The 12,902-nt window shown below is 61.0% G+C and overlaps 1 protein-coding gene across 1 annotated transcript in view; it reads right to left on the bottom strand.

Moving 5' to 3' along the window:
* Positions 1-5,653: 5,653 nt before the first annotated feature.
* FAM207A (family with sequence similarity 207, member A) overlaps positions 5,654-12,902 on the bottom strand; it is a 33,569-nt gene continuing 26,320 nt past the window's right edge. Inside the window, exons 5-6 of the mRNA XM_011954237.1 lie at positions 8,999-9,073; positions 5,654-5,964 (exon numbers count right to left, since the gene is read on the bottom strand). Of these exons, the coding sequence (XP_011809627.1) occupies positions 5,841-5,964; positions 8,999-9,073 (199 nt within the window). The 3' untranslated portion in view covers positions 5,654-5,840. The remainder of the gene's footprint in view (positions 5,965-8,998; positions 9,074-12,902) is intronic.

Genomic DNA, 12,902 nt, shown 5'->3' with positions numbered 1-12,902 from the left:
GTGGGGGGATGTGTGGGGTGTGTGAAGGGGGGTGTGAGTGTGCGAATCCCACCCCTGAACTTGAGTTCGGGAGGGAGGGGCTCAAATGGAAAACAGATCCTGTCTCGGACCCTGCCTCCGGCCCCATGACGCCTGGGGAGCCACTCCTCCCAGGACACCGGAGTGTGTGCCACAGTCCCCCTCACACAGACCGGAGCACGGTGGGAGGTTCAGCAAGTAAGACGGGGTCTGGGGTGGATGCTGACCTTGAGAATGGAGGGGACAGCTGGAAGCTCCGTGCTCCTGAATGTCAGCGCCCATCACCTGGCTGGCTGGGGAGGGAGGCTCTCTCCTCTCAGGCCTCAGTTTCCCCACTCAGGGCTCCAGGGCCTTTTGTCCTAAGTGGCCGGGAGATGAGGCCTCTGCTCCATGGCCTTGCAGGGACTCTGAGGCCCCAGACGCCTCTGCATCTGTGTCACCGGGAAGAAGTATTTGGAATCAGAAAACATGTCATCACCGGTTTTCTCTAAGTAATACCCCACCAAAAACTTTTAAATGAAAACTCCTTAATCTTCAGGAAGACTGAAACAATCCAGGAAGAGGCCTGGCATTATCATCCTGGCCCACATTATTTTAACATCTCTGGAAAAAACACTTTAATTGGGTCTGTTTGACTTTAAAAAAACGGAGCTTTCCGTACAGACCCGAGGGTCTCAGCGCCAGGAGCCAGGACCTGGCATGGAAGCCCCGGGACGGCAACTTCAAAGGGGAAAGAGGCAAGACCAGCATCCTGCCTCCCCGCCTGCCAGCAGCCACCCCGGCATCCTGGAAGCACTCGCTGATAGTAGCGCCCCTGGAAAACCCTGGTCACGGCGGCAGCTGAGAACCCACCAGGCTGGAGGGGCTGCCAGGGGCTGCAGGCAGACAAGGCCTGGGCGGCAGCCAGCCCCCACCAGTGTCTCGGAGCAATGACCGTGGCTGCCGTCACTGGCTTTATCGCCACACAGGGAACATTCCAGAAGCAACACGCCTGGTGTTTGTACAACACTTGGCTTCCAAGCAGCACAGAACCCTGACTCACCAGCTTGGGGGCCGCGGCTGTGCCTTGCCTCTGCCCGATGCGGCCCCAGCCACCGCCCTCCCTCCCCATGCAAGACGAAGATCGAAGACCTGATGTAACCTTCATGGACAAACACAGGCTGGCGCAAGGGCGCTGTGGGGCCTGGACAAGCCAGGTGCAGGCCTCATCTAGACAAATTCCTCGTGTGGGACGCCCTCAGAGCCCAGCGATCCGGGCCGTGGAGCAAAGGACCCGAACGCAAGCCAGCCCTCAGGGCCAGCACGGGGTCCCGCCGCCTCCCACAGCAATGCCGCATGGAACACAGCCCTTGCCGGGAGCTGAGCCAACCCACACGTCTGGGGTGATCCGGGTGGACCCCATCGCTCTTCCCCACAGGGGAAGGTGGAATGGGCAGGCTGAGATGGACAGTTCAGGGAGAGGTCTACCCGCACGCTGGAGTCGGCTCTGTGTGCAGGGCCCGTCCAGGCCCAGCTGTCTCCTGCCTCCCATTCGTTCGGTGACACTCATCTGTGCACAGTCCTGGTGCTGACCACACCGCACAGAGCAAAGACCCTGCTCTCAGGAGCTTTCCTTCCGACGAGGAAAGAAGGAAAATCAGGGCCCCAAAGTGTCCAGGAGCATCGTGGCCAGGCCAGGAGGGTGCGGACAAAGAAAGGGAGGGGCCGGGTGCTTCTGTTTGAACTAGGAGATCAGACCCTGAGAAGGGGCCAGAGGTCCGGCTGGGCAAGGGGAGCCGGCGTGGATGCCCCCAAGGGCCCTGAACAGCCTCCACCTTCCTTCCCTCATTGTCACATCCCAGCCTCAGCCCACTCGTGACCATCAGCAGCCACCCTACGGCCACCCAGGCCCCAGATTCTGGCCATGAGGCCCACACCGCCTCTGCAGCCCCCACCACGCCCACGGTGCTCAGCTCCAGCTGCAGGCCCCCTCCCACCTGCAGCAGGGGCATCTAAAACTCTGGTGCCCGAGGGTTTAGTCCACCCCCTAGATGGGAGATTTCCCAAAACTCATGTCCCCCAGAACCTCAGAGTCTTTGGAACCAGTCAAGATAAGGCCACATTGGAGTAGAGAGGGCCCTAGCCCAACGTGGCTGGTGTCCTCATAGGACGTCACAGACACAGGGACGGGAGCGACATGGCCACAAGCCAGGACGCCAAGGGCTGCTGGCATTTGTGGCACCAGGAGGAAGTGTCTGGAATCAGAAACACAAGTAATCACCAGCGGCCGGACAGGCAAAGAGGACCCTGCCCTGCAGCCTGAGGGAGCGCAGCTCTCGGCACCGTGAGTGCAGACCACCGGCCTCCGGGACACAGACAATGTGCTGCTGTCTGACGCCCCCACTGTGCGCCAGTTTGTCACGGCAGCTCCAGGAAAGGAACCGCTCAGCCGGCGAGGCTGGCCAGGGTGTGTGGGGCCTGGCCCGGAGCGGTGGGGACGGTCCCTGCTTGCATGAGGACCAGGGCGGCAGCTGGTGACGGACACACAGCTCCTGGGAACAGGGATTGCTTACTCAGTGAGGGGCCCGAGAGGAAGGGGAGGAGGGCCAGGGGCTTTCTTGGCGAAAGACGGATCCAACAGCTGCTGGGTGTGGGCCTTGCAGAAGCCTGGTGGGTGGTGCGAGGTGGTTTCCTCAGCCCCCCTTGGAGGGGCCACACTAAGTGCAGACTGAGGGCGGCCAGGGACAAAGGAGACCCTAGGTGCTTGGAAGGAGGACCTGGGCCTGCCCGGGGCTGAGGACTGCGGACTGAGGACAGCCAGGGACAAAGGAGATCCCGGGCACCTAGAAGGAAGACCCAGGCCTGCCCCGGGCTGAGGGAGGGTGACCCCCCCAGGGCCTGCTGCTGTCCCAGCCAGGAGTCCTTCACTCTGGGCCTCGTGTTTGCTGTTCCTTTGGCCAACACCCCACACCCCCTGCAACCAGACACTGCCCTTCCTGCGGGACTGGCTGGGGGGGGGGGCTCCTCCCACTGCCTCTCCTGTCTCCCACTGTGCCCTGCAGCCCCCCATATGCCAACACTGGGTCTGGGGCTGAGGCACCCAGGATGTGCCCAGGCCAGGTCTGTGGGCCTCGAGCCCGGTGTCCACCATCCCAGCCCAGAGCTTCTCCAAGGGTCATGCAGGCCAGCATCAGGCACCTCTAGGCCCCAGGAGGCTTTGACCTGCTGTTAACCCTTTAACTCGGAAAAATGCACCAAGGGGCCCAGGGTCTAAAAGGCATGAAAGCCCAGTCAACTGTAGAACTTGTTTAAACCGATGACTAGGGGATTCATGTTCCTTCTCCTGAAGCTCCTACAGTCATCCTCTCCGACCTGCTGATGCAGCGGCTCCACCCCAGGTGTCTGTCCAGAGAACGCACATGCCCCGTCCTCTGCCTCGAGCCTCCCTCCCAATGGTGGCCGGGAGAACTCAGCTGACAGCCACGGTGAACCGCACACTTGGACACTCTTCTGTCACGGGACGACCCCTTCCCAGCTGCTGCCATGGCTGAGGGTCGGGCTCTCTGCGCCTGCAAAGAATGCTGGGGTGGCACTCCCGCGAATACTATCAAGGGCTACTTTCCTGGGACAATCTGCGTCCATCTCAGCCGATGGGACACCTGCTGCCACTCCTGCCCGTCGCTGTCCTTCCACAGTGCCCTCCTCCACGCGACTCTCAGGCACCGCCAGGGACTGCTCGCCCAGGGAGGAGTTAGAGGCCCCTGAGCCTGCAAGGATCCCTAGAAGAGGGGCTGCGAGCCACAACCAGACAGGAGCAATTTCAAAACCAGGAAGCAAGAAGGTTTTTAAATTTTTATTTTTTAGAGACAGGATTGCTCTGTCACCCAGGCTGGAGTGCCGTGGCGCAATCTTGGCTCACTATAGCCATGGCTTCCTAGGCTCAAGCAATCCTCCCACCTCAGCCTCCCCAGTAGCTAGAACTACAGGCACGCACCACCACACCTGGCTACTTTTTGTATTTTTTTTGTCAAGATGGGGTCTCACTATGTTGGCTGGTCTTGAACTACTGGCCTCAAGTGATACACCTGCCTTGGCCTCCCAAAGTGCTGGGACTGCAGGTGTATGTCACTGTGCCCGGCCAGGTTTTTCACCAGAAACCCAGACCGTGGGATGAGGATGTTGGAGAAAGTAGAAGCCGCCCCCTGCCCGCCTCCCCACCACGCTGCCCTGCGTGCATCCCACAGACGTTGTTCCCAACACTCGCTCTACCACAGAAACGGTTTTGTTGCAAGCACTGGTCTGTGACCAGCTCCTCTGAAGCGAGAAGTCCATTCTCTAAGGAGCTGGGGCTGGGCAGCCAAGCCGGCCCCACCCGAGGGAGTGTGGGATCTGCTGCGTGTGGCTCCTGTACGCCCGTCTGTCCCATCATCGAGGCCTTGGAGGGTGTCCAGGCTGTCTCTGGATGCCGTGTCTGCTCGTGTCAGGGAAGGGCCAGGACACTGAACAGAAGGGATGCAGGCTCCAAGGCGTCTCGGCCACCCACTCGCCAGGAAGCCTTGGTGGGGCTGCTGGGGCTCTGAACCCTGAGCAGGCGGCAGGGCCAGGGGAGGTTGGACCACGGGCGCTCACGACAAGAGGGGCCGTGAACACAGGGGCCACCCACGTGCCCTGGAGCCAGAAGGCCGTGGAGCCCCTGGGACTACCCCCATCCCAGGCAGCCTGGAAAGGCTAAGGGTGCTGGGCCCCTGCCTGGGAGCTGAGAGTGGTCCTGCTCTGTAGTTCCCAGACACCCCGAGTGGGGTGCACCACCACGCCCAGCCTGCCCAGCTCTGCTGCAGGACACGGGCCAGCGAGGTCCCGCAGAGCACTGGGGTGGGGGGAGCAGGGGCAGGGGGAGCCCAGCTGGGCCTCAGAGGCCTGGGGACGCACCACCCCCTTGCTTTCCACACCCTGAAAACAAGAACTGATCAGTCACTGATTCACAGTCCAACAAACCCTCAAATACCAGGGCTTCCAGCAACAAAGGAGGCCCTCTCCTGCTTCTGGGTCAGCAAGAGCTTCAGGGCGGGGCCCACTCCGCATCTCCTCCCTGCAGAAGGGTCCTCTGCTCTCCACCCCCAGAGCAAGGCAGTGGGCGCCTGGGTTTGGAGCAGTGGGGAAGGGCAGGGGCAACGGTTGGGGTTAGGGGGCACAGCCCAGGGGGTGCATACAACGGGCGAGGAGCAGGCTGGGGCCTTGCCAGGGCCATCTGTGTCCCTGGTCACTGAGGGTGGCAAGGGAGACTGGAAGGGAAACAGACCCCCGGGTGGGGAGGGCCCCAAGCCAGCCCCCACAGCAGCCCCTGCAGGCCTCAGGGTTCCTGGATCCCACCAGGGCCGCAGCAGGAACCAAGGCTGAAGCAAATCAGGGTAGCTGGTGGCACAGCTGGGGCCACACCCAGGCACAATTCCTTCCCAACACAGCCAGGAGGCTATCTTGGGGGCACCGGTGCCTGTTCAGGGACGGATTTAGGGCCTCCACAACTACAGTCCCCACAAACCCTGTGCACAGCCCGCCCTGACTCGGTGTGGGGGCTGCGGCCGCCAGCGGAGGGATGTGGCTTGTTGTCCTGAGCAGAACAGGGGCAGCTGTCCCAGGGTGGGCCCAGCCCTGTGAATCAGGGAACAGCTCATGGGAACAGCCCTGGGGGTGCAGGGGAAGTTCACAGAGCCCTTTATTGAGTCCCACAACCGACCAGAGGGAAGGGCGTCCACCAGGCTCAGATCATGGTCCTCGAGGGGCTGGCGCTCTCTACCTGGCCCACACGTGTGTCCTGAGGAGTTGGGGCACGCCCACTGCCCTGGTCAGAGCTGGCCGCCACCTTCCAGCTGCATCTGCCGGGCCAGCGTCTGCCCGATGGCCACCAGGGGTCTGGCTCTGTAGGCCGGACTGGCCAGCAGCTCCCGAAACCGGGTCCTTTCTTCCTCACTGAAAGAATGGAAACCACAGATCAGCAGGCAGGAACCCCCAGGCCCCTCAGTACCCCCAGGATCCAGCACAGCTCAGCCCCTCAACATTCAGGCACGTCGGACACCAGAATGAATGGCAGAGGTCTGGGGCCACCACTGCACTGAATGTCGGGGCCTTGGAAACTTCCAGCAGGAGGGGAGAGGCTGCCCCGGGCCCGCAGGGCCACATGCGTCCCAGAGCCCTGGCAGTGCCCACTGTGGGGTGTGCCGTGGAAGTGTCACCCGGCCCCGGCAGCAAGTCTGGGGCTGATACGGCTGCTGCGAAGGCTGAGAAACGGGGCGGCAACTCACAAGCCCTGCAGACCACACCTTACATAAGAGACGACTCCCTCCACGGGCGACCAAAATAGACGCACATGAAGGAGAGTCGAGAGCCGGAGAGCCTGAGCTGGCACAGGCCTGCAGCAGAGGGGGGCACGGCAGCCCCAGATGGGTGCCACGGCGACGACCCAGCACAGCACCAGCTCACCCCAGCCGCCACCCAGCCCGGCGGCCACTCAGCTCCTGCTCTAAACCCAGAGCAGCTGCCGGCATCCCAGAGAGGTGCCCTGTGGAACACAAAGGTGACATGGGTCCCATCTCAGGCACAGAAGCCTCGGGGGCAACTAACAAGGCTCCTTCACACCCCACTGGATGACCGCCTGGGCAGGCTGCCCACACACCAGAGCCACCGAGGATAGCGGGGCTGGGGCCATCTCCACAGCAGGAGGCAGTCAGGGCTCTGCTAGTCACTGACCACCACCTCCTCCTGCCACTGCCACCCTGGCCCCAGCATGGCAGCTGGGACGCTCCCCGTAAAGTCAGGGTGAAATGCCTCAGTCACAGCCTGGACATCACTAGTGAGCTCTGAGGCTACCAGGACCCAACAAGGCCCCACCGGGGGCAAATGAAGAGCTGAGCCCAGGGCAGGCCCAGGCCAGGTTCTTAGCACTACGGTCCATCGGGCAGAGGCCTGGGTCAGAGCTGGGGAGGAAAGGAGCCGTGACAGTGACGCTTGGAAGCGAAGCTGCACGGGGAGGGGTTGCAGGGGGAGCCTGGGCCTGCGTCCAAGTTTGGACACGGTATGGGACACGGGCTCAGAGCCCCTGGCACTGTGTGACTCCCATGCTGGGCCAGGCCTCCAGGTGCCATCCTGGACAACCATAAACAGAGACTCATAGACGGGCCCTCCCACCTGAGAGAACAGCCCTTTCCTTGGTTTGGTACACATGGGAACAGCCGTGGGGCACAGACCACCAGCCCCAGGAGCTCCAAGGCTCACGTCCAACACGGAGCCCCCAGGGGAGCAGGACCCAGGGAGGGGCCACTCTTGCTTCCCACTGGGATCTTGGGATTGAAGGATCCAAAGCCACTCAAACATCTGAGCCCTGTCCACACATGCTAGAAAGCACCACGGACACAGAACACGGAGTGAACAAGGGGCCTCCCGCTCTCCTCTCAGAAGCAACAAGAAACCAAACTCAATCTCTCATGAAACCAGGAGACCTGTTAAGCTGAGCTGCTTCGAAATGCAGCGACCCCAAGGACGTGGGGGCACCAAGGGGTGCGGGCCACAGAGAGTCTGCGAGAGGAAAACCCGTCGCCCTGTCCAGGCAGGGAGGGCTCCCTGGACCAGGCTGTACCCTGGGGAGAGGCGGACAGGGAGGCCAGGCAGGAGGATGGCCACATGGAGAGGGCTCTGCCGTTTCCAAACTGTCTCCAGACAAGACTGACCTGGGAAGAACTCAGTTCATAAACAGAGAAGCAGAAACCAAAGAGGACAAACATAAAGATCTACAGGAAGACCCCGCTCCTGAGGAGGCCGAGGCAGGAGGATCACTGCAGCCCAGGAGGCGGAGGCTTCAGTGGGCCTTGATCACACCTCCGCACTCCAGCCTGGGCCACAGAGCAAGGAGCTGTCTCTAAAAATAAACACAAAAACACTTAAAAAACCCAAAAAGACAGTTTCCTATACTATCTATACTTCACTCTAGACACGACAAAGTGTCTAGAGTAAAAATGGATTAGAGGACACGAGACGGAAGACAGATCAGAGAGATGCAGTAAATGCGTAATTGGTGCCCCTGAAGAAAAGCCAAGACCATAAAGAACTCTTTGGAGCTACCACTCGACACCGGCTGCTAAACACAACCGTACTCACGAAACAGACTTCAGATTCTACACGGGAAGGGCACAGTGGGCCGCAGCAGAAACTGACATGGAATGTTCCCTACTGAGAAATATCTTAGCAAAGTCATTTCAAAAACAAAGAAAAAAATCACTCCAGTAGCTTAACTAAAACCATCTTATAAGGGCGTAAAATGTCCCTCAGTGGAAACTGGAGCTGAGTCTACAAAGAGGCAAGAGAGCGTGGTCTGCAGATTTTTGTACCCAAGAGGACCACTGAGTACAAGTTTCTGCAAATCACAGTGTCCTAGCCCTGCTAACTGGGGGCCGCAGTGCCCAGCCACAGAACCAAACATGACCATCCGGATTTCAACCAGCCAGGGGAGGGGAGGGGCGGAGAGGGGGCTGCGTCCGCCCATCATTTTAGATCCATGACTCCCCTTGGAAGCCTTCCTGGGAGGTGGGCCTTGCCCCAGGGCCACAGGACCTGACTGCACTGCAGAGCCTCCCTGGAGTGGATAGGCAGGAGCTGGTGGAGCGGTGTGGAGGGGACTGGGGGGGACGGGGGCGGGGTTCTCAGCCACTGAACCCCTGAGAGGGCAGGCCGAAGGCACTCAGGACCCCTGGAGAGGGCAGAATGGGGGCACACAGGAGCTGAACCCCTGGAGAGAGTGGGCGGGGTGGGGGCACTGAGGAGCTGAACTCCCGGGAGGTGGGCGGTGAGGTGGGTGGGGAGGTGGGCACTGAGGAGCTGAACCCCTGGAGAGAGTGGGCGGGGTGGGGGCACTGAGGAGCTGAACTCCCGGGAGGTGGGCGGTGAGGTGGGTGGGGAGGTGGGCACTGAGGAGCTGAACTCCCGGGGAGGTGGGCGGGGTGGGGACACTCACAGAAGCTGCTGTCTCTGGGCCGTGCTCATCCGGCTGAGCTCTGAGGGCTGGGGCTTGTTGCTCTCCCTCTCCCTGCTGTGGACACAGAGAAGCCATGTTAGTCAACATCCAGCATCCCCTGAATACCTTCCCGAGGGCAGAGGTTGGCTCCTCCCTTCCTGGAGCAGACATCGTGGTGGCCGGAGGTGACCAAACCGCTGCAGAACCACAAGTTCCATGCTGCACTGTGGCCGTGGAGGCTGGACCCGGACAAGCAGTACAACTGCCTGACAGTCCTGTGACCGCCGGCCCCAAGCTGCTGCGCAGGGAACCTGGTGACTCCTGCAGCTCCTCCTGGCTCCGTGGGGCACGGAGGGAGTGGTCAGTCAGGAACACGTCTCACAACACACAGCAGCTCCACCCCACCTGCCTGGCCAGGGCAGGCTGCACAGACACCTCACGCTTCGGGCCAAATGACCCTGGCAGGCAGAGCCCGTCCCACTCCCGAAGCACACGCCACTTCCCAGGAAGACTGAGTCACCCAACCATGTCTATACGTCCCCACGTCCTCTCTCTAGAAGAAGGCGCATGCTTTTCTACAGTGGGGAGCTGCACCTGCCCTCCTGATGACTGAAGTTGGGGACAGGGGCGTGGACCTCCTGTAGATTCTGCCCTGCCTGCACCTGTGGGGAGGGGGTACCAGTGAGCGCTGCGGTCCCCCATGGACAGGTGGAGGAACTGAGGAGGTTTCCTGAGTGCTGCAGGTTATTCCCTTTAGTCCTGGGATCTCCAAACCACCAAGCTGGGCCTTGACTCAGGGCACAGGCGGGCCAGGACACTCTCATCTCTGACGTCCACCCCAGGCAGGCTCTGGCTCCCCGCGGAAATTCTCACCCTCAGGTAACCGTGGGAATCTCTGGGAGCTCACCTGCACTCCCTGTGGTCAGCCGGCCAAGGCAGCTGCCCACCTGGCCGAATGTTCAGATGGGACAGCGACCTGGGCCTTGAAAGGAAGAGAAAACCTTCAGGGCCACACCAGGTGCCTTCCCAGACCTGCCGTCCACACAGTGAGGCGAGACCCAGAGGACAGCAGGAAGGTGGAGCCGCGGAGTCCTCAGGCCAGGAGACTTGATCTTTTATTCATGGATCTCTTAAAATATGAATGACAGACATTTTGTGTCTGCCCAAAATAGCCCTCAGCGTCCGCTTTCTTTTAACCCTGGCTCTGTGCTGACTTGGGGGAAGGACTCAGTCCCCACCCCTTCCTGCTCACACCGGCAGATGACAGCCCCTCGCGTCTCCCGTCCCCTCCGCCCGCTCAAAACCACAGCTCCATTCATTCCAGGGGCTCTGCCAGGGCTGAAGACATCTCCCCATGGCCTTTCCTGGGCCAGCCTTGCCCCACGCAGAAGCTCTGCCCCTCTGGCCGGCTGACCCCTCCCTGAGTCCACCCCTGAGGAGCAGCTCCCTCAGCGACTACCCAGAGCTGTCCTGGGTCCCCGCCCTTGCAGAAGCCGTCAGCGTGGGGCCCCCTCCTCTAGGCGCACCCCTGGTGCCAGGGCAGAGCCCTCAGTGGAGGCAGTCACGTGCTGGCATCAGGAGACCTGAGCTCGGGCCCAGGGCAGCCTTCCTGGTTGGGGAAACCTTGGGCCCGGAGCTGCACCCTCACTTTAAGAGATGAAATAGCAGTGGGGGCAGGACCAATGCCTCCCAAGGTCGCAAAGCAGAGGAGCTGCACCCAGGGTGGCTGCAGTGCCCACAGGGCCAGGTGCAGCACCTCCTTCTCCTCACTGCAGGGACCACCCCCCACCCACACGTCCCACACCCCATCCTCCCAGGCGGGACGCACAGCCTCCCAGTGGGGTTTCCCGAGTTCAGGGTCCTGGGAACAGAGTGCTGGGCAGTCACCGTCACGGGCCAAGGTGACCCGCAGGGCAGCACCGGCAGTGACGCAACTCCGAGAGGCCTAACAGCAGGAAGCCGTGGAGGAATTCGAGCCCAGCTCTGCCCAGTGTGGACCCTCGCCAGTCCCCACGGCACTCCCTCCAGGCAGGAGCAGTGACGTCACCACCACCCCCCTCCTGACAATTGCCCACAAAGCGCACACAGGAGGCCGAGGTCCAGAGCTTGGGGGGTCACTGGGGTCAAGTGTCGCTCGATGTCTGCTTCCCAGCCAGGAGCGACGTGATCCCCAAATACGGGCCCTGCCCTGGCCTCTGAGATTCCAGCTCTGCACCCTGCACCTCAGGAGCATGAGGCCCTCAGGGCAGGGGGCCAGGACAGGGGATTGAGGGGACTGAGGGTTGGGAGGGGCCGTGGGGCAAGGACCCAAAGCTTGGGTTCCACAAGGACGGCTCTGCCAGCCCAAGCCAGACATTCTCCCCGCTAGGTGGGAAGGGGAGAAGCGGGAGACAGGGCTCCAGGCTGGGAAGGAAGGGCTGTCCACCCTCCAGCCTCCCAGGCCACTGGTGCTCGCCTGCTGACCCCTCAAGCCCAGAGCACAGCAGAGTCCATGAGTGGTGGTCAGTGGGGCACAGACCTGCCTGCTGGGACCTACATGCAGTTCCCAGAGACATGGCCCGCCGCCCAGGCACGCCGAGCCCCAGATCCCAGGGTCTCACGCCTCCTGCAATACCAGGGTCAGAGCTCCCTAGAGAAACAGCAGGACTGGCAGGAGATGTCCAAGACACACCTGGGGCACCTGTTGGTGCTGGGGAGTGGAAAAGAGCTAAAAACATGATCCCCACCTCAACGGGGCCAAAGGGAGCCGGAGGCAACTGCAAGAACTCCCAGCGGCCAATGCTGGAATAGTTTCAGCACCAAAATCAAGTAGTGCTGGAAGACAACCTCAAGTGTAAACTAAACATCCATCTGTCCAGACCAACACCAAGGCATGACCGATATATATATACGGGGAGGACGGACAAAGCTCCTTTCCCAGCAGAATTCCAAACAATCTTTGTCACTGCTCTGTCTTCCAGGAGGTGGAGCACAACCCCCACCCCAAGCCAAGGCTGCAGAGTGACTTCCTTCCAAAGGGGACAGCATGGTGGGGGGGGCCTCAACCCAGCAGGGGTCAGCTCAGCCTCACAGTGGTCAGTCACGGAGACAGGGTGTGCCCAATACAGTGGAGTGACAGTGGGCCTCCACCTCTGGGGGCTTCACCCCCACACTCAGTCCCTTCCTGTACCATGAGAAAAACATCAGACAGATCTCAGCTGAGGGACAACTTCCTCACAACAGTCAAGGTCACCAAAACCAAGAGGAGTCTAAGAAACTCACAGCCAAGAGGGGCCTAGGAGCCGTGACGTCTGACTGTCACCTGGGATCCTGGACGGATCCTGAGGCAGAAAGGGGTCGTTAGGGAAAAATGAAGGAAACCTAAGGTATGGGCTTTAGGTAACTATTACTTACTGACAGCTCACTATTTCTCTTTTGATGCTGGTTCCTTATGTGACAAATGCACGACACTCATGTCAGAGGAACAGCAAGCGGGGATGCCGGAGCTCCATGGACTCTCGGTACCACCTCTGCCATTTTTCTATGAATCTAAAGCCTGTCTAAAATAGGGCCCATTCCCAGAGCTCCACCAGGGTCAGGAGGCACTGCTTCCTAGCCGCATCCGAGGAGGGACGGGGACTTCCAGCGACAGGAGGCTCTCAGGGCTGAGAGCAGATGGGCCTTCTCGGCCCAGAGCCCCTGGCCCAGAGCCCCGCACGGAGGCGCAGGCAGCCCTGAGGCAGGGGCACATCCTCCTCGGCCCGGGGGCTGGGTGTTTACACAGCTCTCTCCCTTCTGGGAGCCCCAAGCACATTTTTCAGATGAGAAAACTGAAAACAGGGAAATGATACTTGACCAGGGTCACATTTTTGTCCAAGAACCAGGAATGTTTGGTCGTCACATCTCCACTTCGGGCGGCAGCTCC

This window comes from Colobus angolensis, unplaced genomic scaffold (genome assembly GCF_000951035.1).
Source record: "Colobus angolensis palliatus isolate OR3802 unplaced genomic scaffold, Cang.pa_1.0 Scaffold38, whole genome shotgun sequence".
Classification (NCBI taxonomy): Eukaryota; Metazoa; Chordata; class Mammalia; order Primates; family Cercopithecidae; genus Colobus; species Colobus angolensis.
This window is presented reverse-complemented; position numbering and strand designations above follow the sequence as displayed.